At 40.7% G+C, this 24,453-nt stretch overlaps 4 protein-coding genes and 1 pseudogene across 5 annotated transcripts; 4 read left to right on the top strand and 1 right to left on the bottom strand.

Moving 5' to 3' along the window:
• Positions 1 to 3: 3 nt before the first annotated feature.
• Positions 4 to 7,559, top strand: LOC146521610 (endonuclease domain-containing 1 protein-like). Of its 2 annotated transcripts, XM_085143419.1 has the most exons (3): positions 4 to 423; positions 3,531 to 3,844; positions 5,092 to 7,559. In XM_085143419.1, exons 1-3 carry the CDS (start codon positions 333 to 335, stop codon positions 5,710 to 5,712), a joined length of 1,026 nt encoding a protein of 341 aa, XP_084999545.1. In that variant the 5' UTR covers positions 4 to 332; the 3' UTR covers positions 5,713 to 7,559. The 2 variants fall into 2 exon arrangements, with proteins under 2 accessions (XP_084999545.1, XP_084999536.1); XM_085143410.1 differs by lacking the exon at positions 4 to 423 and having other exon boundaries at positions 2,981 to 3,844.
• A 506-nt stretch (positions 7,560 to 8,065) lies between these two features.
• On the top strand, positions 8,066 to 10,259 carry LOC146521609 (endonuclease domain-containing 1 protein-like). Its single transcript, XM_085143446.1, has 2 exons — positions 8,066 to 8,777; positions 8,898 to 10,259. The coding sequence occupies exons 1-2, from the start codon at positions 8,487 to 8,489 to the stop codon at positions 9,489 to 9,491; spliced, it is 885 nt and encodes a 294-aa protein (XP_084999572.1). The 5' UTR covers positions 8,066 to 8,486; the 3' UTR covers positions 9,492 to 10,259.
• A 1,240-nt stretch (positions 10,260 to 11,499) lies between these two features.
• Positions 11,500 to 14,242, top strand: LOC146521608 (endonuclease domain-containing 1 protein). Its single transcript, XM_085143432.1, has 2 exons — positions 11,500 to 12,285; positions 13,344 to 14,242. Exons 1-2 carry the CDS (start codon positions 11,962 to 11,964, stop codon positions 13,923 to 13,925), a joined length of 906 nt encoding a protein of 301 aa, XP_084999558.1. The 5' UTR covers positions 11,500 to 11,961; the 3' UTR covers positions 13,926 to 14,242.
• Positions 12,654 to 15,733, bottom strand: ufsp1 (UFM1-specific peptidase 1). Its single transcript, XM_085143459.1, has one exon. It carries the CDS (start codon positions 15,214 to 15,216, stop codon positions 14,458 to 14,460), a length of 759 nt encoding a protein of 252 aa, XP_084999585.1. The 5' UTR covers positions 15,217 to 15,733; the 3' UTR covers positions 12,654 to 14,457.
• Positions 15,734 to 17,046: 1,313 nt separating this feature from the next.
• On the top strand, positions 17,047 to 19,161 carry LOC146521606 (zona pellucida sperm-binding protein 3-like; annotated as a pseudogene).
• Positions 19,162 to 24,453: the final 5,292 nt, after the last annotated feature.

The raw sequence follows: 24,453 nt of genomic DNA, 5'->3' as shown, positions 1-24,453 counted from the left end.
TACAGGCAGAACGTCCGGAAGGTTTATTTAGCCAGTAAGCTGGCGAGCGAAAGCATTTGCTAGCACGCAATTGTATTAAATGCACAACACAGCCAGAGCAATGCAAACTCGCGAGGCAACAGTCACAGAATAGCAATGAAATTAACTTCCATTAAACTTGCATTTACAAACGCTGCTGTCAGTAGCGTTGAGCGTAAAAGCACAGTTAAATATTGTTTCAACAGTGAATTGTATGCCTCGCAGTACTGGCAGCAAACACAAACACTTACTGAGCATGCGCAATGCTTTTCTGGCGGTAGTTGTAGGAGTTAGTCGTTAGAGGGTGCTGTTGAATGCACAGCAGCACAAGTGTGCACACAACCGGATGGTTTAAATGGGGATTAATGAAGATAAAAGTAGCAGTCCTGCCCTCTTCAGTTGCTGGTAAAGTAAATTTCAGAAATGTAGTTTATTAAAAACTAAAAACAAATAATAGGTACAACAGTATGTATGATAATTTTGCACAAAAAAATCTTACAACTTCTAATTGTTGTATGACAGCGGAAAGAAAAGAGGTTGAAGACTAATTTCATTACATATAAATATTTTCCATACAGTGTCATCGAAACACTTATTTGCAAATTTCAATATGGAATGTGGATTATCAGCTTTTCTTGAGGTGGATTCTCTCTAATATTTTATTCCAATATGCCATATATTGCAAAGTAAATAGTTTTCAACTCAATGTTAATCAAATGAAGCACATATTGGACAATGCTCAGATGGTTAATAACACCATCAGTTTGGGAAAACATGTTGGCACTGGCCCCCTTGACAGAGACAGTGGACCTCTACCAGTCAGCTGGTAGGGGATGTTGCAGCTGTAGATGGTGGTATATTGTTTGCCTCTCAACCTTTTCTTAAAGTTTCTGAAGGCTTTGATTAAGCAGAGGAATTTAGTTATACTACCACCACATTATTGAACCTCTGCTCAAACTGTCTGCAGAAACGTAATTGTTTTTTGAAGTGCCCAACCTTTTATTTCACCAGTCTTGATAGAGTTAATTCTTAACGTCTTTCTGGTCTTCAGGTCATGTCCCAGTTTGTCATGGTTTTACATCGTCCTATGAATTCCACACTGGATTCATGCAGAATGATAGCTCATTTGTGGGTTCAGGCGTACCCAGTTCTCTGCAACCGCACTAACACCTCTGGAGTTTCCCCCTATGGAGGATTTTGTGAAGGCTGCCAGATGTTCATGTCAGTTACATGGGCTCACTTATGCTTCACAGCGATCACATCAAAGCCATGTCCAGCTAGCCTGGTCCCAGGTGCTGTTCTTGCAGCGTTCAGCTTGGCTAGTGAAGCAGGAAAGTGGGCCGCGTGGCACACAGCCAGCAGCACTGTTTGAGATGCTGTGAATGAAAGGTGCAGGAAGAAGCCAGCTGAGTTTATTATTCTCAGTTGGACCATTTCAGCATTTCTGGAAAGGTTATTTTACATTAGCTGGAAGTAAGAGTACAACACTGTGGTACAATGTAAAGTGATATTTTACTAACCAAACATTACATTATTTCATTCTTCAGATTTTTTTACAGACAGGATGTGATTCAGTTGTTAATTAGATATTTTGTTGTCTTATTTACACTTTTACATCACCTCACATGCTGCATATGTATATTTAATGTAGACATAGTGTTTAATCTCAGAAGACAGAACACTGTAAAATATAATCCGTTATCTTTAACAGTCCAGGAATTCATTTTTACTTCAAAACATTAAATTGTGTTTTTATGTTTGTTGGCTACTGAGATTTTTGTCAAGGCTTTTAAAGCCATTACCAACAGACTCTGAAGCAAGACCCAAGAGTGAGTATTTGACTGTTAAGTGGCTTTAATGTCGTAGAGCATTGAGCAAAAACAGAGGAACTGAGGATCCACGGGAATGGAGGCGGCTACTTGGTAGAATTACCCTAGGACAGAGGAAAAGAAAGTCAGTCCAGACAGAATCTGATGCTGAGCTGTTTATGAAAGGTGTCAGAAGGTGGTGAGGATGCTTACCATGGGTAGGGCCACTGATCCGATCTCTGCAGGCTTTCCTAATTGTTGGAGGATGGGCAGGCAAGTGAGCTGCTGAGGTAAGTGTTTAAGCAAGGATTTCCTGAAAACATGGACCAGCTTGACGGTGACATGTGATTGCATCTTTCAGATGGTTTGTTCTTCCGCCACATGAGAGTCACAGAAATTTGAGAAAAAGAGGACATCAGTGCTTGGAGAATGCAGGCACCAAGGTCATCAAGGAGATGGATCACCACTCTAGTGAAGACGACAATCTGGTGGTGGAGCTGATCCTTAAATCCTGACAGAAGAACGGGACGTCAGGAGCTCAAATGAATCCAGCCCATCCTTGATTCAGAGAAGTGTTAGGGCACAGGAGACGACCAGTGCAGGAGCATGATAATGGAAATTTCTAATATTAAGGAATCCTAATTTAGAAACGAACTGCGATAACACAAATTATAAAGTAAAGTCAGAGAAGTCACATATACGTACATTACTATGACTAGTCAAAGGAGCTTGCAAAGAAAAGCGTCTGGACTTCTTTAGGTTACTTGAAGACGTTTCACCTCTCATCCGAGAAGCTTCTTCAGTTCTAAGGTCAAATAGTGGAGAGTCCCAGATATAAACCTAGTGGGAGTGTCCCCCCACAGAGGGACAAAAGGACCCCCTGATGATCCTCTAATCGCCTGAGCCAAGGTGTGGAACTGAGTGTGGGTCCCAATCAGCCAGAGTTTCGGGTGAGTTCATTGTGAAACCTGGCCCCACCTTATCATGCGAATTCCTGAGGTCAGATGGCCCAGGATGTGAGTGGGCGTTAAGGCGTCTGGGAAGGGATCTCAAAACTGGATTATAGATGGCAGACAGTTGGTGTCGTAAACCACCGCCTCTGTTCAAAGACGGTCGCTCACAGTGGACATAGATGGCTGTGACCACTGATGACTAGTTGCAAACTCAAGAGGAAGTAACTTGTAAATCATTGTGTCCTGCTTTGAGTTACATGTACAACACCCCAACGTTTTATATTGTACAACATCCATATCATCCATCCAGGGTGTCCAGTATCTTTGGAGTTTACATTTTTACATAGTGCATACTGATAAGACCATGTGCTGCATGAAATATAGAAAATATAAAGTTACAACAACACACGGGTGTAGGAAGCCTAGCCTATAGGGTGAACACGGTGATGTCATTTTTAGAAAGGTAGAAAACGAATGCAGTCTGACAAATGGCTGTGCAGACTTGCATGACTAAACCAGATAAGTGAGGTATCCAGCCAACCAGGCCAACCTGAGCCACTGCTGCTTTGCATAGAACGTCTCTGTCCAGCTGTCATTGTACGCGCCTGCTGAAGGAAATGCTGATACAGGATGACACGTTAAGCCGAACCGGAGTATGGAGTCTGAGTCTCTCGGTCTTTTATTGGTGCGCAACAGCCATAGCAAACATGTCAGACCCGATAAAGAAATAACCCAGTTATATTTTCTTCAGGCAACTCCAGCTGTGTGAGGATGCATCTGTTTTTCACGTCTTTATTCCCCATCACCCTGCTGATGGCGTCCCACCTGGTGAGCGCCACCGTGTCCAAGAGCTTCAAAGAGTGCAGCCAATTCTTCTACATGCAGACCCCGCCTGCAGGGATGAGAGGAACAAGCCTCAAGTGGATCTGCCAGAAATATGCAGACAAACTTCGCTACGCCACACTGTATGACAGCAGTCGCCATCTCCCCCTCTACTCAGCCTACATCTTTAAGAAGTCTGACGGGAAGAGGAGGATGGACACCCCCTGGATGTATGAGCCTCAGGTAGAGCCTCAGAGCAGCACAGTAGCTATAACTTGCCACTTTTTGAAGAGATGTTACACGTTTTGGGGCATGATAACATTTTGTTTAAAAAATATAATCTATACAAGAACAGTGCATATACCGGGTACTAGAATTTTTATATTTTTTTTCCCAGAGTTACTTTAGTTTACATGAGTTAATTTTACTTCAAATCAGTCTGGTGCTTGTTACCAAAGACCCAACAGCACAGTATGAGCTGTTAATCACCCAGACATGCCCCCAAACACACTTCTATTTTAAAGACACAGTTTGGCAGTTTGAAAGATGAGAGTTAAAGTCGAAGCTTGTTTGTGTTGGCTAAATATGTATTCTAAGAAAGCTGATTAACGGAGCCTCTTAGTTTACCAAAGTAGGTTTGGTTTATAATGATTCATATCCAATGGGCCAGAAGAAATAAACTGCCTCAAGTGCTACGGCTGGGTCTATTCTGGCTCTGGTTCAGCCTTGGACTCAAGGCTAAAAGAAATACCTTCTGGAGCTGAATTTGACTAATTGTTGCTCCTTGCTACATATTGATTTCACATAAATCACCGTATTTCATCTGTTTTCACTAAGTCTGTGTTTTAAGCTTTGACAGCATTTTACTGTTGAAATAATCGCTCGATCATGATGATTTGATAAGCTAACTTAAAAGACTAGCTTGGAATGTTGATCCATATTCTTATTCATCACTTTATTGAAAGAAAACATTGATATTAATGTTATAACATCTTTAAAATCAATGTCTAGCTTCAGACAATAATTAATCAGCATTTCGTCTGTAGCACATTCACTGTATTCATCCATAGCACACTTAGGGCAAGTTATTTTTTCTTGCTCATTTGATGTGAGTCATTATAAACCATAATTACTTTGGTATCCCTGCCAACCAGCTTTCCAATTATATTTTCTTGTGAGAGATGTGTGTGTGTTCAGTTTCAGCATCCAGAGTAGGGTTGGTTGGGTTATGGTAAGGTACATCTGACCTCCTGGATCTGGCTCTTTTTTTTTAAGATGACCTGAATCTGGCAACACAGGATTAAGAATCTGACACCTATATTTTTTAACTGTCATGTGAACAAACAATCAGGCTGTGAAATATGATGTGTAATACCTGCCTTAGATTAAGATGCTTCCAGGCTTTACTGCTCTTATTTAAGTGTCTTGGCCTGTGGATTGAGGACTTTAACATTGCTAAATGTCATGTCTTTTATTTCCTCTTCTTACAGCTGCTTTCAAATGATGAGAGTAGTAACATGAAGGCACTTCCCCTGAGTGAAAAGACTCCCCCTCTGATTGAGGACAGCCAGCTTGTTTTAGAGGACTACACAGATGCCATAGGATATCGACGTGGCCCACTAAACCCTGACCTGCACCAAGCAGAACCAGATGACAAATCCTCCACTTACACCCTGACCAACGTAGTTCCACTGATCACAGATTTCCTGGAAACCTCTTGGAACCCATACTTAGACATCGTTCGCCGACGACTCAACAATTTCTGCCACGGCAAATCTTTTGTGGTGACAGGGGTGACTGTTTCAGGGGCTGCCATTCAGCGTAATAACAGGGACCGTCTCATCATTCCAAAACACTTATGGCTGGCATACTGCTGTCCACAGTTTGATCATAACTCACCATATGAAGTGAGGTTTATGTTCCCTAGCTACGGGGGCTATGCACTGAATGAACAGGCTGGATTTAGTGTAGTCGAGGTACCTCTAAAGACTCTGGAGACATTCTTAAGGAGCCAGACTGACATAGACAGTGACATGGCCGTATTCTACAAGGGATGTGTGGCAGAAAATACCTTAAAGAAGAGGAGAGACCTTACCAATGTTTTAGTATGATGGAATTTTCATAGTTGATCTTCTACATGAAAAACAGTATTTTGTCAAAAGCTAGCTTGCAGTTAGTAGCCAAGCTAGTGTTAGCTAACATGAGCCAGCTCAGAGAAAACCTGAATAAAAGGAAAACATGTTTTCTAAAAAATATTCTGCAGCGTTTTTAAACGCTTAAAAAAATCTGCCAATTATTTTGTTAAAGTTAATGTTTAGCGATTAATGAATCAAATTAAAAGCCCAAACAACTACCCAGAGGTATTTTAAGAAAGATGACTTGATTTTAGAAAAACTTTATAATTGACTTGAAGTCTGTCCTGATTTCTCTGCTGTTTTTGTCCTACAGATAGACAGGCTTCATTAGATAAAACTAGCCATTAGCTAGCTAAGCTAATGCATTAGCATTAGCTTACCCTACTTTTATGGAGAAACTGGCAGCTCGCTGGCTAATGCTAATTTGCTTGCTTGCTAAGGTCACTTGCAAATCCCTGTCTGAAGCCACATGTTTTCTATTTTGAGTCCATTTGTATGCTATACTTGGCTAAAGCTGGTCAGTGCTATCTTTGGGAGCTGAGGAGAAACATTGTGACCATAATGGTCATGTCCTTGTCTCACTCACAGGCTCTTAGAGGCAACACAGAAATTAACAAACAGTATAACTTTAAAGTCACATTGCAGTCTGTTTCACACACTGGCAATAAAAAAAGGGTTTCACACATGAAAAAAAGTTGCAGACTTTTTAACAGGATGCAGAGTAATGCAGGAATGTTGAAATGCATCTATTGCAAAAACAGGACTAAGCCAACTTTACAGTGTTGAGCAATCCTGCTTCACATGTTATTGAATAAATTAAAGTATAATTCAGTTAGAAAGGAATAGAGCCATTGAATTGTTACAATTTATTAATCTTGCCTTTATGGAAAAAAATTATGAACCCAATAGCATCTTTATTAAATCCTTCCTGGGGTAATTGCCATAGCTGTTAAAATTTCCTGCACTTAAACTGAATACATTCAAGCCAAAATGACCTGACTTGTGATTTGTCCACATCTTTGTCTTTATCCCACCTATTGTTCTCCTCGACTCTATTTGTATTATGAACTCTAAAGTGCTCAATTTCAGAGTCCAGATGTTCAAACCAAATTTAAAACATTGTGCTTAAATATTCTACCTCATTTTTGATCTAGGTGACGGAGAAGAATTTGCCTGTTGCTGACCTGTGCTGTATATGGTAATGCTGAACAAATAAAGCTCAAATGTGCACTTATTTATATAGTAAAATACAATTTTCAGAAATTCCTCCATGGAAAGAAAATTATAGCCATATATAAGAACTGAGCAACCACGAGTATCTTTAACTTATATTCTGTCTTTATCCAAAAATGTTTCATTATTTTGCATTTCACAGGATGACCAGTAGATAGAAAACAGCATGTCACATATTGCTGCTGGAAGAAATGAGTGCTTCTATGTCTGGAAAGTGTTGAAAATATGCATTTGGTCACAATCACATATTTGATTTTGTTATATCTTCCTGAGAACTGAGGAAAAAATCTTCCCATTGAACTTTTTTGTGATTTCCTTCCTCTTTGGAGCTAAAAGGGACCGCCCAAACACACGAGATATCAGTGGAAAGCCCAGGATTTCCTCTATTTAGTACATCATCAAATGAGTCAAAAGATATAGACCAAAAACAAATGTCCATTACAGAGGACACAAATAAGCTGGTTTTAATGATATCTCAGGATATGCCTCTTTTGTGGCACAATCATTCTGTATTTTATTTATAATGTATTTTATTCTGTATTTTATTTTAGTAATCTCTTAATTTTGCAAATAAAAGTTCTTTCATGTTACTACCCTGTTGTTGTGCTGCAAGTTATTATTTTTGAGGCAGTTAGAATTAATAACTGTGGGGCTGAGGTAGCTGTTAGCAAGTTTATGCAGCTCTGTGGGAATTCTACAGCTACCAACAGTCACAACAGTCTTGATAACATAGAATGCAGCCATGATCATATCATAGCAATTGTAGTCATTTTAGTAGTCTGCATTCTGTACTTGCAGCATTTACATCCTTAGACGAGAGTGTAACTCATGTTTCTGTAAAAAGAAAAAACCCCAAACCTTACACATGTACCTTAAAGGCATCACATGCAGCGATTAATAGTTACTACTTTGAAAAAAAGGATGGCTGTAAGGATACACTCACTGTATACATGGGACCGTGCCTGTTAAAAATGAGGCTGTGCAGAACAGGCAGATGGTGGGTTTTTAACAACATGAGTGTACACACACAAAAATGTATGTTAATGTAACCCTAATATACTTAACTTGTATTTTTTCTGCATTTGTCAGTGATATCAGTAGTAGTAGAGTAGAGTATACACTTCATTGGTAGCAAATATAAAGTTCATAATGACGCACAACGATCTTTAAAAGCCCAAGGCACTTTAAAATTGCAAGTATAGCTTTGTGTTTTTGATAAATGCTTGACCATCTGGGAGGATGTGCTCAAAGAAATAACATTACTCTAACCAGTGTGAGGCACCATTGGCCATAGTCCCTGTTTCGCCAGCTGTGGGTGGATATGATAAGGTATAAAGATGGCATTACTTTGCATACTGAGGCCAGATTACAGAGAGCAGAGTGGGAAATGTGTATGAGCTGTTTTACTGAGCATAAAGACGCACGCAGTCATTTGTAGCAGAGCTCAAAAATATACCTAACATACTATTTAACAGCTTTAACTTGTTACCAGAGTGGCTTCAGGATCCCTCCTAGCTATGGCAGCTTGGGCACAGACAGCTTTTCTACTTTTCAGCATAATGTTAGCAGTAATAGGCAAAGTGGAAAAAGAGCTTTCTCCAGAGTGCAAAGAATTCCTCTACATGGGAACGCCACCGAGAGGACTGGAACACCACTCCGTCCAGTTCATTTGTCAGTACTACAACAAAAAGCCACGCTACGTGACTCTGTACAACACTGTGGACCATATACCGATCTACTCTGCCTACATATTTAAACGCTCAGAAGGGGAGAAATGTATGGATGTCCCTTGGATGTACGAACCTCAGGTAAAGAAAACTAGAAAGTTCACTGCTTTGAAATGTGTGTAAGAATTTGTTGCCTAGTTGTGTAATCGCATTCAGTCATACTCATGCTCTCATTTGCTGTGGGTCTGTCTCTCTGCACAGCTGTCCACATCCTCTGAAACAGACGAGATGCAGCCCTTTCCACGGAGTTACGTGCACATGAACTTTGAAGATGCCCAAGCTGTTCTTGACGATTACACAAATGCCATCCTTTACGAGCGCGGCACGCTCAACCCAGACGAGCATCAGAATGAGCCTGACGACAAAGCAGCTACCTACACCCTCACCAATGTGGTACCCGTGGTGCCTGAAGTCAACAACCTAATCTGGGACAAACAGGAACACATGATCCGCAAAAGGCTTAACAACTACTGTCGTGGAACGGCTCACATTGTCACCGGGGTCACCACCTCTGGCAAGATGATCCGCCGGGAAAACATGAACCGCATTGCAGTCCCCACCTACCTGTGGTCAGCATATTGCTGTGTTGACTATGACCACAACACACCTTTTATGAACCGTTATAAATTCCCATCTTTTGCTTACTATGGCCTCAACGAGGATGAGAACAATGACATGGTGGAAGTCTCCGTTCAGAAGCTGGAGGAGTTTCTCAAGAAGACAGAATTTGTAAGCCAGAACTTTCAGATCTTTGTGGGCGACTGTTCCATACAAGCACCTGAGAAAACTGCATAGGGAAAATATTTAGAGATATTTTAACATTTGACAAATTAAAGAAAGACAAAAAAAGTAGTCCTACCAGAAGAGTGCCAGTGTACCTTCTCATTGGTCTCTGGAACATCAATCTCTCAACAGACGTTCCTGTATCTTTTTTATTCCCTTTATTATTTGGTGTTTTTATGATTTATCTCCTATGATTATTCAATTGGGTTTTAATCCTGTTATTACAGAGGCCATAATCTATGAACTGCTTTAAATTCATCAAACCATTCAGTAATCCTCATGCCCTCTGGATTGGGGCACCGTCATCATAGAGGAGACCACACCCATCAGAATAAAATGTTGTAATCATAAAACAAAGGTTATGAAAAGTTTCTTTTAACTCACAGTGCCCCTTCTAAGAGAACACATAGAACTAAACCATAAAGGAGCTGTAGAGGTTACTAATTTTTCCTTTAATTTGTCACTGATCTTTGTGGTGTTTGTAAGTAAAAAGAGGTGCCATCATGTGCCAACAAAACATCCAGGTAAATTATGACAGTGTGACAGTGAGCTATCGCTAACAGCATCCATGAAATTTGCAACCATAATTTCTTTTGTTATCTACACCTGTGCTTTTTCTACTGTGCATGGTAATTTATATGACACGTTACATCAGGTAAAACAAAAGCTTCCAAGCGGGTCATAAATTCTGCAGACACTGGATATCGCGTGTATTTTTTGTTGTTCTGCGTAGCCTTTACTTTGAAGGCAGAGGCATAGCCAGCTATCAAGGACGGGGGGAGGGGGGGATTTACATTAGTAGGTTGTTCACGTGTTGGAAAGGTGTGGGGGAGGGGCCATACTGTACTTTAAACACTCTTGCAATGTAACAAAATGTAACTTTCTCATATATTTCACAGGAATAAACCACTGAATGAAACTATCTCTGAAGTTTTGTTTTTGACATATTCTGGCCAATTTGAAACCTGTCATCAGACGTCATATGTATATTAAGTTCAGTGTTGGGAAGGTTACTTTTAAAATGTATTCCATTCCAGAATACAGAATACATGCCCCAAAATGTATTCCGTTACGTTACTCAATGAGAGTAACGTATTCTGAATACTTTGGATTACCTAATATATTATCATGCTGTTTACAACTACATGAATGTACTATTGCTGTGATTTATTACTGTTACTGAAGGTCCGCGGCTCCGAACCGTAGTAAAGGGACCTCTGGCTAATACGGTGGGTTCTGTGTCGGGCTCGTAGCTGAAAACTAGCTTTACTTTGTTGTCTGGGTCAACTTTGCTAGCGAGAGACAGAGAGAGGCGTTGAAAGGCTGCTCCAACAGAACTTATTGTTTTTGGAGGAAAACACGAACACGGTGTACAGTCGAGTCTTAATAGCTTACTTACAACTGGGCTCGTCAGGCTCTCTTCTTGACTGCAGTGGTTATTATTATATTTACATGCTTCCAGCTCCCGTTTCTGCTCGATGACAGCTCGTACTTTTCCTTTATCTCCCGCCCTCGCTCACAGACACATAACGTGTATGGCAGTCCATTCTCCCTGCAGCACGGACTACACTGCCCATGATGCTACATTCTTTAGAGCTATACCTGTAGCATTCTGCCTATTAGCTTAGCACAACAACAACAAAAAGGCCTCTTTCACCCAGGAAACACGCAGAGAGAGCGTCACCCTGTAACCATGGCAACCGTGCTGCTGCCTGGAACAACAGAGCGTAGCTGTCAAACAAACCCCAAACAGTCCTGACCCGCCACAATATGAAACAGGGAAGTACCACCGTGTAATCCATTTATTTCAACAAAGTAACTGTATTCTAAATACCACCTTTTTAAACTGTAACTGTAACGGAATACAGTTACTCATATTTTGTATTTTAAATACGTAACGGCGGTACATGTATTCCGTTACTCCCCAACACTGATTAAGTTACAGCACCAGCTTATGATGGGATAGAGCTTTTTAATTTGCCGCTGAAATGAAAAATCTAAACTTGATATGTGGGAATTCTCCAATACAAGTCTCCTTCTACACTTTAAAACAAAAACTGGCTTTAAAACATGAGTTTCCCATTTCTACTCTTTCATTAAACTTCAGCTTCATTTCATTCACTGCAACAAGGCCGACGATGGAAGAAAGGCTATTTTTGAATTGAAGGTCTCAAGTGAGTGGCATTTGTCCTCTGCACTTTACAGTAATAAAATGCTCTCGGTGACTGATAACTAGTGCTACGACACTCATGGGAATTTGAATATATGGAAAAGCCTTTACAATGAGAGAATTGCTCGCTTGAAGTGCAGGTGAGGCATGAAGGGAAATGTGGGGTGTGATAGAGCTGGGACAGAGGCTGTACTTGTTAGGCAGTAGTAGATTGCAGTGGTGTGTCACAGGTGAATTAGAGACATATTAGCAAGAGCAGACACATCGAAAAAGACACAAAAGAGAGCTGCTGAGAAAAAAAAAGCTGCAGTGATGATACCTACATTTACAAATTGTGCCTTAGCAACGGCAGCTGCCATGATCTTCCTAATGTGTGGATTGCTTGAAGTGTCCCAGGCAGGAGTGGTAGGAGACTTCAACCATGCGGAGCGCTGCAAGGACTCTCTCTTTATGGGAACGCCACCACGAGGATACCTCAGCAACTCTTTTAAGAAGATCTGCCAGCGGTATGAGGACAAACCCCGCTATGTCACCCTGTACGACTCACACAAACACGTCCCCATCTACTCAGCCTATACATTCAAGAAGTCAGACGGGGAGAAGAAGGTGGATTTCCCTTGGATGTTCGAGCCTCAGGTGAGAGCGCTGGCGAGCTCAGTCGAAGATGAAACAAATAAAACAGAAGCCTGGTTTCATTCTCAATTTTGCATGTTTGCCCATACAGTGTGCTATATATCTATAATACTATTCACACTATATATACCATATATTCACAGTACTCTGTATCTATTCACATGCATTCAATGGAGATTTCCTGACATTTTTGGAAGTGTAAAGGCAATATCACCTGATGTTTCTTAACAAGCAGCTAAAGAACTGCAGCAACTATGCTACTGTAATAGAAACAATGTAAAGCTGAGATAAGCTGCTTTATTAGCTCTGTGTGCTATTTCACTGAGCTAGTGTTGCCATTACCATTTATGCAAATTTGGCATTTTTCTCTAAAAAATGACAAAAGTTAGTTTCTTTTCTGTAAGAAGTGGCTGTTTAATTGCAGAAAAGCACTGGCAGCTAGATTTGTCAACTTTTAACGGTGCTTTGTGTAAACTACAACAGAGTTTACAGTTCATGGCTGCACTTATTGTAAGCTTTAGCAGCTGACTCTCAACCCTTTGGACGCTGTTATACTGTTTGTGTCTTCCTATTTTAATTCAGTTTTATTTATATAGAGCCAAATCAAAATAACAGTTGCCTTAAGCTGCTTTATACTGTAATGTAAAGACCAACAATCAGATGAAGAGCAAGCACTTGGAGCCAGTGGGAAGAAAAAAACTCCCTTTTAGCAGGAAGAAACCTCCGACAGAAACAGGCTAAGGGAGAGGCAGCCATCTGGTGTGTCAGGTTGGGGTTAATCTTCATAAACAGATTTTTTTTTTAATATAACTTCAAGTCTTTGCCCACATACCATGAATTTTGTCTCCTATATTTGTATAAGTGTGACAAGATATGAGCTTATTCACATTTCCACTGAGTTACTGGACAACTACTGGTCTATTTAAACAGTCGCACAAGCAAACAATACCATCATATCATCTCTATTCCCATGAGTCTTTGCACCATTCCCAGAAAAAAAATATTGTGCAAACTGTGAGTAAAACTACTTTGCTTTTTCTTTTCTCTCTGTCTCTCCATAGTTGGCCTCAGAAAAGAGCAGCAGTAACATGGAGCCTTTTCCCCAGTCTGCAAACATGCACATGAACTTTGAGGACTCCCAGGCAGTCCTGGAGGACTACGCTGATGTGGTTCAGTATGAACGCGGCCAACTAAATCCCGATGAGCATCAGGCTGACTCTCTAGACAAGGCGTCCACCTACACCTTGACGAACGTGGTGCCTCAAATCAGGGAGTTCAACATGGGTCCTTGGGCGGAACACCGAGACATCATCCGAAAGCGCCTCAACAACTACTGCCGCGGCAAAGCCTTTGTGATCACCGGGGTCACCACTTCTGGACACACGATCCGTCGCAACAACCAGGACCGGGTAGCTGTGCCCGAGTACATGTGGTCGGCCTACTGCTGCACCGAGTTCGACCAAAATGCGCCGTACTTTGTGCGCTATAAGTTCCCTGTCTTTGGTGCATATGGGCTAAATGATCGTGTTAACAACCAAATGGTGGAGGTTCCTCTCAAAAACCTAGAGAAATTCCTCAAGGGGAGGATGGATGTGGACAAGAACTTCCAGATTTTCTATAAAGATTGTGTATCAGATAAATGATATAAAAGGTGATCTTTTGATCTCTTGGCAGAAATGTAGCTCAAGAAATAAATGGAACCCAGATGTCATGTCAAATTAAATTATATGATGCAAGGAATAAAACGGAGAATTGAGTGAGCCTAAATGAAGCTTGTCTCATTTAATATGTTTACATGCGTACAGATCTCTCTCTCAGTGCATATTGAAGCATTGTCCAGCACATATCATGTGTAGGTGATCACAAGATTTTCCTTCGTTTATGATGGCTTTGTGAATCCAGCATGATCAGAAGACACATGCATTTATAGTAAATGATCTTGTGCACAAAATGTAGAATACTGAAAAATATTTTTCACAAAAACACAAAATGAAGACATTTGAGAAGCCAAACACACTGTTTTGACCAAGAAATTAACCGATCCTCAAATTTCTAATAAAAAAAAGGAAAACAAAAACCAACATATTAGATTGGTACTGCTGCTCTTCAAGAGCTTTAATGAGTTTAACCACAGGATGGCACTGCAGCTCATTTTGAAACAACCATGCTGAATGGCTAAAACACATTTAGCAGTCTTGCAGTCTGTGGCAGACACAGATTATAAAATGAAGACTGATCCAGAGATGATACTCTTTTCCATGCCACCCACCCTCTCCTCTGCAACTCTGTCCTGTCCAGCTCACATCCATAGTAGTGCGGGTCGAGAACCAGCAAATAGCTCCCCTTATCCCCGGTCCACACCCCCAATACCCCCTTTGAGGAGTTGTCTCTGTCTCCTCCCATCATCACTGGAGAGTTATGCTTCTCAAAGTGCTGATGGAGCTCAGCCACTGCGACATGCTCCAGCTCGGCCCCTCCGCCTCTGACATGCACCACTTTGCAGGGAACATCGTAGAAATGGTCGAGGACTAGAGAGCATTCAAATGTTCCTATCCACTCCCTGGAGCCTGAAAAGGAGTCGGTTTTGTCCCCCATTGTTATCAACGCTTGCTGGATTTCGGGGAGGCTTGGTACCGGCCTGCAGTGGTTCTTAGGCGGAGAGCAGTTATGACAAATCCACGAAGACAGCGTTTGAACGGTCCTGTAGCCACACCCCCAGCCTCTGTCATCCTGTCCGTCGCATCCATAGTGGAAGTAGAGATAGTCTCCTTTTATTAGAGAACATTTTATAGCACCCGAAGGTGGATTAGGAAGACCAGTGTGCAGATTCTTCAATAAAGTTTTGTCCTTTTGTAAATTTTTGCTCCCTCCTGCTCCACTTCCTCCCCAGTCAATCTCCTCCTCTGACGGCGCTGGTACGGACTTTTTATCCATGTTTTTCTCTTTTCTTTCCTTTTTTATTTTTTTACAAAAACATATAACATCCAAACACTCGTCAGCAGTTTCAAAACATCCGACGCTTACGAAGTACAGCTACAATAACTATCCCTACGGAACACTAAGAGGAGTAACTGAGTTCCGTCTTGACATTGGTTCCACTCACAGTTATGCCCTCAAGAGCCTTTCGGTCTTTTCGTTTCATTTTGTTTCTAAACACACAAAGTCACCGGTTTCAGTCGTTTGAAAGTGAACTGTACGACTACTACTACTACTAAACAAACAAATATTCGAGTGTGCGAAAATATCGTTATCTTGAAATGAATATTTCCTCATAGATATGTGTGCTGATAAAATAGAATTAGGATGCAGTGTGTTGACAAGAAAAAAAGGTCACCAAAACAAAATTGCTTAATCTAGCACCTGTTTTTTTATTAAGTATAGCGTGAATAAAAATGTTTCTGAACAAAGAATTAATAACAGGGAGTGTATTTCCCCCCCACAGTCTTTGAAAGTAGAATCCACGGTCCAGCGCGCGAGAGCACGGCGCAGTACACCTGTGTACAATAGGGGTGGGTTTTTATAATCGATTTATCGATTAAAATCGATTCTGGCTTGGATTACGTAAAATCGATTCATTAAAATCCTGAATCGATTTTTTAATATAAATTTATTTTGCCCGAAATGCCAGAATCTCAGGTGAAATCTCACAAAACTTCAACAACCACCAAACAGCTAAAACAGTAAATGAGAGCAGGAACACGGATTCTGCACAAAGACTTAAACACACAGTGCAGCCCGCGGATCAGAATCAGATGTCGAATTTCTCACAGTCGGGGCTGAAAGCCGACAGCTCGCTGATTCTGATCTGTCGGCGGGTCCGCGCTTTGTGTTCACGCCCTTTATGCGCTGATTGTAAAGCTGTTAGTTTGATGTCTCTCCAAACAATATTGACCGAACCAGCAGCAAAAGAAGATCCAAACTACACTTCACATAAACATCGTCATGTATTCACTCTTACTTTTACTGTTTTGCTTCTACCATGATGCACAGCTCTCTCTCTCTCTCTCTCTCCCCCCCCTCTCTCTGTATGGTTTTCTGCATTATTCGCTTGCTTGTTACGCACAAGTCTACCGTTGTTTACAGCGCTATCGGCCGACTTTTTTTTCTTTCCGTTTTATATACTTCCGAAAAGAAAACCTAATTTCTGCCGTTCAATACTGAACAAATTTAAACTTTTTAAAATTATGCAAAATGCAAAATGCTTAGCCATGTCTCTAATAAAACAGCTGTAACTTCAGAGGTAACGTTCATGTGTTGATTAATGGTTTTCTTTCGTTTTTGATGTACTGCAGAATATTTTTATAAAATCCCAGGCCAGGAAAAATCACCTTCATGTGTTTCTGTGTTTTATCTTTGACACAAAGGCATCTGCTGTGACGCTCACACCTTTGATAAAGTCTTGCGTGTGTCAGCTTCCTTTTTATAGATACAAAAATATGTAAATGTACTGATCTGAATTATAATATTTCTGACTGTCAAAATTTCCCATATTCAAATCGAAGTGAATCGAATCGAATCGAATTAAATCGAATCGTGGATCGAATCGATTCTGGACCTTGTGAATCGGAATTGAATCGATTCTAGAAATCAGTGACGATACCCAGCCCTAGTGTACAACCACGTTAATTACTCAGGCCTTGGGTTTTTTCTTTGGCAATGGCTACCCAGGGAAAATACACCGGTGTCGCCTATATTTTCGCAGTTTGGCATATCTGCGTTTTGCCCCCCAAAATAATGTAGAAACCCTTTAACACTTCAAATGCAATGCGGCGAAAACAAAGTGAGAATAGCCGAGAAGCATTAGTTTTCCCAGGACAGACGTATCCGGTTCAGTCCCCAGTGTTTTCAACTTGGAGAAAACCTGTCCCAGGAAAGCTCCTGCAGACCAAAGGAAGCTGTGTCTGAAGCTGAAATGGTTATCTCTGCAGGGCTACGAGAATGTGGGACTGAGTCCAGTGTAAGAAAATAAGCTCAGCTGGTACACTTAAAGGATTAAAAAAATCAAGTTTGAATTCAACGTAACCGATAAAAGGCAGAAAATGGCATCTAAAAGGGAGATAAATTAAAGGGGGCAAATCATATGGCTCGCTAAAAGTATGAATAATGTAATGTGTTATTGTATACTGTTAAATGTGTTTTTTTTAGGAGTATTTACATAAGTGATTAATTATGTTGCTATAGCTAGTAGTTAAATTGTAAACAGTTTAAATGGCTGATTTATTTTTTTTTAATTGTTGGCTAACGGTACAAATTATATCACTGGCAAAATAGGCGAAGCTGGTCACTTTAGTGGCGTGAAAGTAAAAGCTGAATGATTAGAATAGAAAACCAACAGTGCAGGGTTCAAACGGTTAACAGTAACAAGAAACTTGTCCAGATTAAACTGAGTTCAACACCTGTGTGTTTATATGATGACAAACACTGGCATAACCTGTGTGTAATTTTTGTGTGAATACAGAAAGCAAAAAGTAAGTCGAGAACCACTAAGCCTAACCTGTGACATCCACGGGTACCAATGACATCCACGGTCAGTGTCTTTGGACTGCAGCACTTCTCCCTTCATATCATGGCAGGTTAAACTGAAGTCTTATTCATTCTCTAGTTTGGCGATATTGTTTGTATGTGGAGTCTAAATGAAGCAGGCACTGGAAAGAAAACATCTGTTGTTCCACAGATGTGTGCACCTCTCAGTGTAGTTCCACAGTGTATCAGCAGGGGGAAGCAGTGCTTTTAGAAGCCAGAGTGGAGGCCCTGATGCACCCTCCTGTCGACTCTTGCGCAGCTACACTGAAGCCTGAGCTTCTCTCCTTGCAAGGCTACAGGTTTATCACAAATCAGGGCTGAGTATTTTCTTTTGACTATAAGAAAAAAGTCGATACAGTTGTAGTCATTTGTGAATAGAACACGAAACACATCATGTCCAAGTTTGATACAGTCCTCCTGCATTACACATGTCTTATGGACAGTTTACTGCCAGACTCTCCATCTACATTCTACCATAGTAGTATCCAAGTATCCAAGCTTACCATTTGGCAAGTCTGAGGAGCAGGTAACAATATCTAATTGAACAGAACCTAATATGTAATCTGTTGTTTGTCAAGCATTTCACATAAATGACTTTAACTCATCTCGTTCTATAATTTGTTGGACAATTGGCAGTTTTTGTATTTTTTTGTGTCTGTACGACACCATGGTGGATTTAGTCAGTCAATATTTGACTGAAGTGCAGACTTTCTGCACTTCAAAGAGTTTTATAAAGGTGTATATTTCCAGCGATTTTTATACACAAACCCGCATCAGAGGCTGAACATTAACAGTACAAACTAACATAGATTTAAATATAAGGTTTCTATTTAATATGTGAATAAAAATCCCGAAGTATAGAACCCATCATCAGTGGTCTTGAAACTGTACCCGTCGGTCAGTTTCCAATTATTTTTGAGCCTCTGAAAATAGAAGACTGTGTATTAAAATTGTTATTTCTAAACGGGTAATGTGAATTTTTTTGTTAAACCCAGTAAAATTGAAAGTCTGCACTTCAGTCACATCTTTACTGTTTGATTCAAAATCCACTGAGGTGGTGTACAGAGGTTAAATTACAAAAAAGGTTAAATTACTGTCTGTGTAGAAAATGTTAGGGAAGAACTGTAATATTGTTGAATTAAATATTGGACTAGTGTGCTTAATTAATGTTTCTGTTTAAAGATGTTCATCAGCTGCCATCTCATGGCCACTTTGAAACAAAGCTTACATAGCAAGCTTGTAAAAACCTGCTTCTTTCACAGGCCCACCTTCAGTTTAGACTTCTAAAATTTTAAACATTGCAGTTTCATATCTTCATACTTGTCAGTTTCAGTTTCATCTCAGGTCACATCGACTGATGAGAGATGTACTTTTAAAGGTGTAGTTTCCCATCTAAAGGTCAGCATGTGTCTTTTGTTCAGCCAGCGTACGACAGAGGGAGACAGTGACTTGTCTGCTGGTGACACGCGACTCAGCTGGAGACAGGTTGGACATCCCTTTACAAACACAATCTACACAATCGTTGAGGTTATTTTTTACCAGTTGTTCTAAATGCAATATAGTATCTGTACTATTGGTGTGTTCAGGAATTTGTTAAAGTGACAGCATTTAGACAGGTCCCCTTTACCTTAATTTCTTTCACAGCTTCATTCAGACAACAGTGATGGAGAAAGATGTGGTGAGTATGACATTAGACGGTACATCAGGTGATGTAATGTATGAGGCCGGTTTGCTTTCTGAAACATTCAGTTTGTGTTATTGCTTTAAGGGCAGTCACAAGAAATATCCAAACATTCATTAATCTATTAGGATTGCTTACAATACTTGCCATTGTGCCTATTTAGACATTAAGCTGACATTTTTAACCTTCAGATTAATGTAAATAAGTTCATGTCTCCAAGAACTGTACATGTTTTTGTCAGAAACGAAGGACAAGGCTGACAAGACAGTTGGCCCTGTTCACATCTCTGTCAGTCACTGAAAACCCCTTTTTTTTAGCTGCACAATTAGGTAGGTACAGGGACTCTTGAGACAAACTTGAGGAGCTGAACAATGAATAACACTGATAATGAAGTGGTTTTCCTATGGATCAATTCATTTAATTGTAAAAATGTATACCCAGAGCTGTCTTTTTGGAGCTGTGTTTTCTATAACCATCAATAATCTATTTTTTTCCTGAAAATAGACAAATTAACAAATCTTATCTATGTGAGGACCAGAGGCAAGCACTTCTTGCCTTGCTTGTTCTCACAAAATACCATAATACAGGGGTGTCCAACTCCAGGCCTCGAGGGGCAGTGTCCTGCAGGTTTTAGATATCACCCTGTGTCAACATGCCTGAATCAAAGGATTAGTTCATTACCAGGCCTCTGGAGAACTTCAACACATGTTGAGGAGGTAATTTAGCCATTTAAATCTGCTGTGTTGGATCAAGGACACATCTAAAACTTGCAGGACACCAGCCCTCGAGGCCTGGAGTTGGACAACCCTGCCATAATGGTATTCACAATGTCACTTGGCACGTTCAGTGCCCTGGTGAGATGAGCTGGAGACACTGATTATAACAGGTCTTTACACTGAGCTATTTAATAAAGCACAATACAAGTACAGCATGTGGGGGTGGGATGGGAACAATTAAAGGCGTGATTAGTGATTTATTACATGCCATATGCAATGGAAACACTAATCTAAATGGTAAATGGTAAATGGCCTGTATTTGTATAGCGCTTTTACTAGTCCCGCCTAGGGACCCCAAAGCGCTTTTACACGTCCAGTCATCCACCCATTCACTCTCACATTCACACACTGGTGGAGGCAAGCTACAGTTGTAGCCACAGCTGCCCTGGGGCAGACTGACAGAAGCGAGGCTGCCATATCGCGACATCGGCCCTTCTGGCCAACACCAGTAGGCGGTAGGTGAAGTGTCTTGCCCAAGGACACAACGACCGAGACTGTCCGAGCCGGGGCTCGAACCGGCAACCTTCCGATTACAAGGCGAACTCCCAACTCTTGAGCCACGATCGCCCTATCTAGCCCTGTAAAAAGAAACATTAAGGACCAAATGGGAAACCACAGTGTGCTGTGTGATCTTATCACTGCAACACTACACCTGGTTCTATCCCTGAATATAATCTATTATATTAATGTAATAAAATTGACAAAGGGAGGTTGTGGACAAGGGATGTTTTCTCCTTTCTCTCATGCAGAATAACTTAACTTGTGTCACAGATCTCAGAGCAATGTTATTCTTTTGTAAAGGAATAATTTTGTGAATATATACCTAAAATGAGGCTCTTTAGGGCAGTATTGTAGATTTTTTTTATGTTTGTAACTGTTAATAGTTGATTTTTTAAAGTTAACTTCAACTTCCTCAAATTAAGTCCACTAAATCTCCACATGGTCTACAGCACAGGTGTCGAACTCCAGGCCTCGCGGGCTGGTGTCCTGCAGGTTTTAGATGTATCCTTGATCCATCACAGCTGATTTAAATGGCTAAATTACCTCCTCAACATGTCTTGAAGTTCTCCAGAGGCCTGGCAATGAACTGATCATTTGATTCAGGTGTGTTGACCCAGGGTGACATCTAAAACCTGCAGGACACCGGCCCTCGAGGCCCGGAGTTGGACACCCCTGGTCTACAGCACTGTGCAAAAGTGTTGAGCAACCCCTCGTTTTATGTTTAGCTAGGAAAATGGGAAATAGGTGCAGCGATTTATTGAAACTTTGGCAAACACGTGTAAACACCATATAAAACAGAGACCATTCTAACGAACTTGAAAGTCAATAACTGGCATGACTATTTTCATCATCACAGTCTGAACTCTCTCTGGCATCTTTCTTATTATTTCTCTAACTAGTCTCTCATTTGTTTTTTGATGTCATCTTACTATACGCTGTCTTGTTGAAAGACACGTTGTCACTGGTCAACTTCAGAAGCTGTACAGAGTCATGTATGGGGTAAAAATACTGTAAAGAGGAAGCAGATGTGGAGGGAAGCTGTGCTAATTGAGTCTGTTGGAGACTCCAGATGTTTGAAAGTGTGTTACAGCTTAATGTTTGCTGCATCTTCATCTTTGGATGGACATATCAAACCTGTCGTAAAACACTCTAAGGTCAGTGACTAATTTAAATGTTAGAAAAGGACAGTTTTGACCAGTTGTCAAAAATGCGTCAGTCTAGCTGTTTTCCAGTTTTATGGCTTGGCACAGGAGCTTTGCGTAGCTGCTCAGATTGCATTGTCTTCTGTGGGCCTCTTCCTTGACCTCATGGATGACCTTCAGCTCAGTAGACCATAGCTTGTCACTGTGGTAGACACGTCTCATTGTAGTGAGAATGCACACATCCTCACGAAAGCTGATATGTAAGGTCACGGTGTCAGTCACCTCATAGGGGTCAGTTGCTGCAGGATCAAAGACGACCTAGTCTGTGTAGTCAAAGCAAACTTGAAGTTCCTTCTTTGCCTTGTTGGTCCATCTTATCAGTGTTTTATACACAGGTTAAGCAGATTTCAGTCTTTGTTTGTATGATGAGAAGACATGAACCAGACAGTGACCTGAATGTCCAAAAGCAGCGTGATGTCCAGAATGATAGGGATCTTTTTGTGTGGAGGGAAGCGATTCCCAACCAGACGCAGAAGTACACCAGTACTGAGAGGTAGACTTTAAAATGGCTCAAATGAATTCATAATAGGTAGGAAAAAAAGCTGAAAGTATCAGATAGCAGTAAGTGTATAGCTTAAGCCAATAAATAGCTAAGATCATGTTTAAAAGTGAGTTTTAAAATGCATTTTAAATTAGATCAAATAATGGTTTTTTTTAAGGATAAAAGGCCACTCAAGTCCATCTGTGGGGGAACTTGGATGACAAAGGTTAGAAACCTCTGCTGTAGGTTACTGGATTTAAATAAATGTAGTAATTAAGTTAGTTAGCAAATGCATGTATATTCCAAAACTTCCCTCACTTTTGTCGAAGATGCACTTTCTGGTTGTACCGTACTGGCTGTTATCCTTTATTTGGATTGACAGCTTCTAGACTGTCTGCTTGTTATTGTATTGTATATGTTGCCTGATGATCATGAGATTTGCACATATCCAGTGGATAGAAGAGTTTTCTGTGTTTATTTTGAGCTCAGATGACATTATGCTATCTGATATCACAAAATCTGGGCTATAGCTTAATATACACTCAGATATTTTATGAGCTGTATTGACCGAATCTGTTCGAAGACCTAATAAGAAATGAGGGCTACAGCGTTGTTCACTGGCCTGGATAGGTGGTAAGCAAAATTAAGGGAGTGCTTTGTTTTGGAAAATGTTGGCGTCTTTAAACTGTATATTGTATCCGAGAGCCATGAGGTTATCAATTAAAGTTGGATGGTTTTAGGCTTATGGTGTTGTAAGTCAAAATGTGTGGTCTAACCCAGTGGTCCCCAACCCCCGGGCCATGGACCGGTACCAGGTCTGTGAGTCGTTTGGTACTGGACCGCAAGAGTTGAGGTTCGGGTGTGAAAATTATGGTTTTCAGGGTTTTTATCGTTAACTCAGTTTCCCTGGGTCTTTTCCCGTGTTGTAGTCGTGTGTCTTATTTTGAAAGAAATATTTTCGTGTTGCCATAGCGACCAGAAAGCATTAAGGGGCAGAGATGAGGATGTTACTCTCAATATTGTTGGCATATTTCAGGAGGACGCTGCTAATAAAGTTACACAATTACACAGTGAATTTACGTTTATGACTATGTTTACAAAATACCACAGTTTCTGTCTCGGTCGTATCATTTTATTTTGTTGTATTTATCCGCGACACCTTAAAGGCCGGTCCGTGAAAATATTGTCTGACATTAAATCGGTCCGTGGCGCAAAAAAGGTTGGGGACCGCTGCTCTAACCAGAAAAACTAAGAGTCAAAGTTAAACGTGTGCTCATTGAACAGCAGCACAGTGAAGAATGTAAATGGAAGAGAGAGGCTGAGGTGGAATGTTAAACCTAAATCTCAGGCCATAGAGGGCCAGCGAGTCAGTGAAATGGCAGGGAGGACGTCCTAAAGAGGGAAAAGGGCATTAAGTGGAAATGACAAGTGACGAGTGGCCAATAGATAAGAGGGAGTGTGACTAGGGGCATTTAGGTCAGAAGAAATACCAAAGAGGGCAGATGGGCAACAGGAAGAGGACTAAATGTAAGGAAAATAAGTGGTTATGCTTTCAAAGAATTATACAAAAGATAATAGGGAAAATCTGAGGAGCTATAACACAGAGTTAGTTACAGAGTAAGGAATGCAGTTTAGGTTACTCGTGATGTTGCATCACATCTGAAATGATAGTTGCCAATCTCTTCCTCGGATTAAGGATTGCATCTTTCTTGATACTGGATTGTATGCATTCAGCATAAGAGCTTTTAATTAGCTTTTTAAAAAGTGTGTCTGCATTCATGAGCAGCCTTCTGGACTGGATACCTTGAAGTGCATATTAATTGTCCACTCTGGCTATACTGGAACAATAAAACTGGTCTTTGCATCTAGAGGAGGCTCAGTAGATTAGCTGATGGTTTGTAGATTGCTAGAAGCACAGGTGTTCACACAAGCTTATCCTGATAGCCCAATTCTAGCTAGTAGGTCAGATGCTCCCTTTACAGGTATCCCCCTTTATTTGCAGGAGGA

The sequence above is a fragment of the Neolamprologus multifasciatus genome, chromosome 3 (assembly GCF_963576455.1).
Source record: "Neolamprologus multifasciatus chromosome 3, fNeoMul1.2, whole genome shotgun sequence".
Lineage (NCBI taxonomy): Eukaryota > Metazoa > Chordata > Actinopteri > Cichliformes > Cichlidae > Neolamprologus > Neolamprologus multifasciatus.
The sequence above is the reverse complement of the archived record's forward strand: the minus strand, read 5'-3'. Positions and strand labels throughout refer to the sequence as shown.

Coding starts and splice junctions, on each gene's coding strand:
- ufsp1 (XM_085143459.1), bottom strand. CDS start 15,216: ATGGATAAAAAGTCCGTACCAGCGCCGTCAGAGGAGGAGATTGACTGG.
- LOC146521608 (XM_085143432.1), top strand. CDS start 11,962: ATGATACCTACATTTACAAATTGTGCCTTAGCAACGGCAGCTGCCATG. Junction 12,286..13,343: donor CTTGGATGTTCGAGCCTCAG/GTGAGAGCGCTG, acceptor GTCTCTCCATAG/TTGGCCTCAGAAAAGAGCAG.
- LOC146521610 (XM_085143419.1), top strand. CDS start 333: ATGCACAGCAGCACAAGTGTGCACACAACCGGATGGTTTAAATGGGGA. Junction 424..3,530: donor CCTGCCCTCTTCAGTTGCTG/GTAAAGTAAATT, acceptor TATTTTCTTCAG/GCAACTCCAGCTGTGTGAGG. Junction 3,845..5,091: donor CCTGGATGTATGAGCCTCAG/GTAGAGCCTCAG, acceptor CTCTTCTTACAG/CTGCTTTCAAATGATGAGAG.
- LOC146521609 (XM_085143446.1), top strand. CDS start 8,487: ATGGCAGCTTGGGCACAGACAGCTTTTCTACTTTTCAGCATAATGTTA. Junction 8,778..8,897: donor CTTGGATGTACGAACCTCAG/GTAAAGAAAACT, acceptor CTCTCTGCACAG/CTGTCCACATCCTCTGAAAC.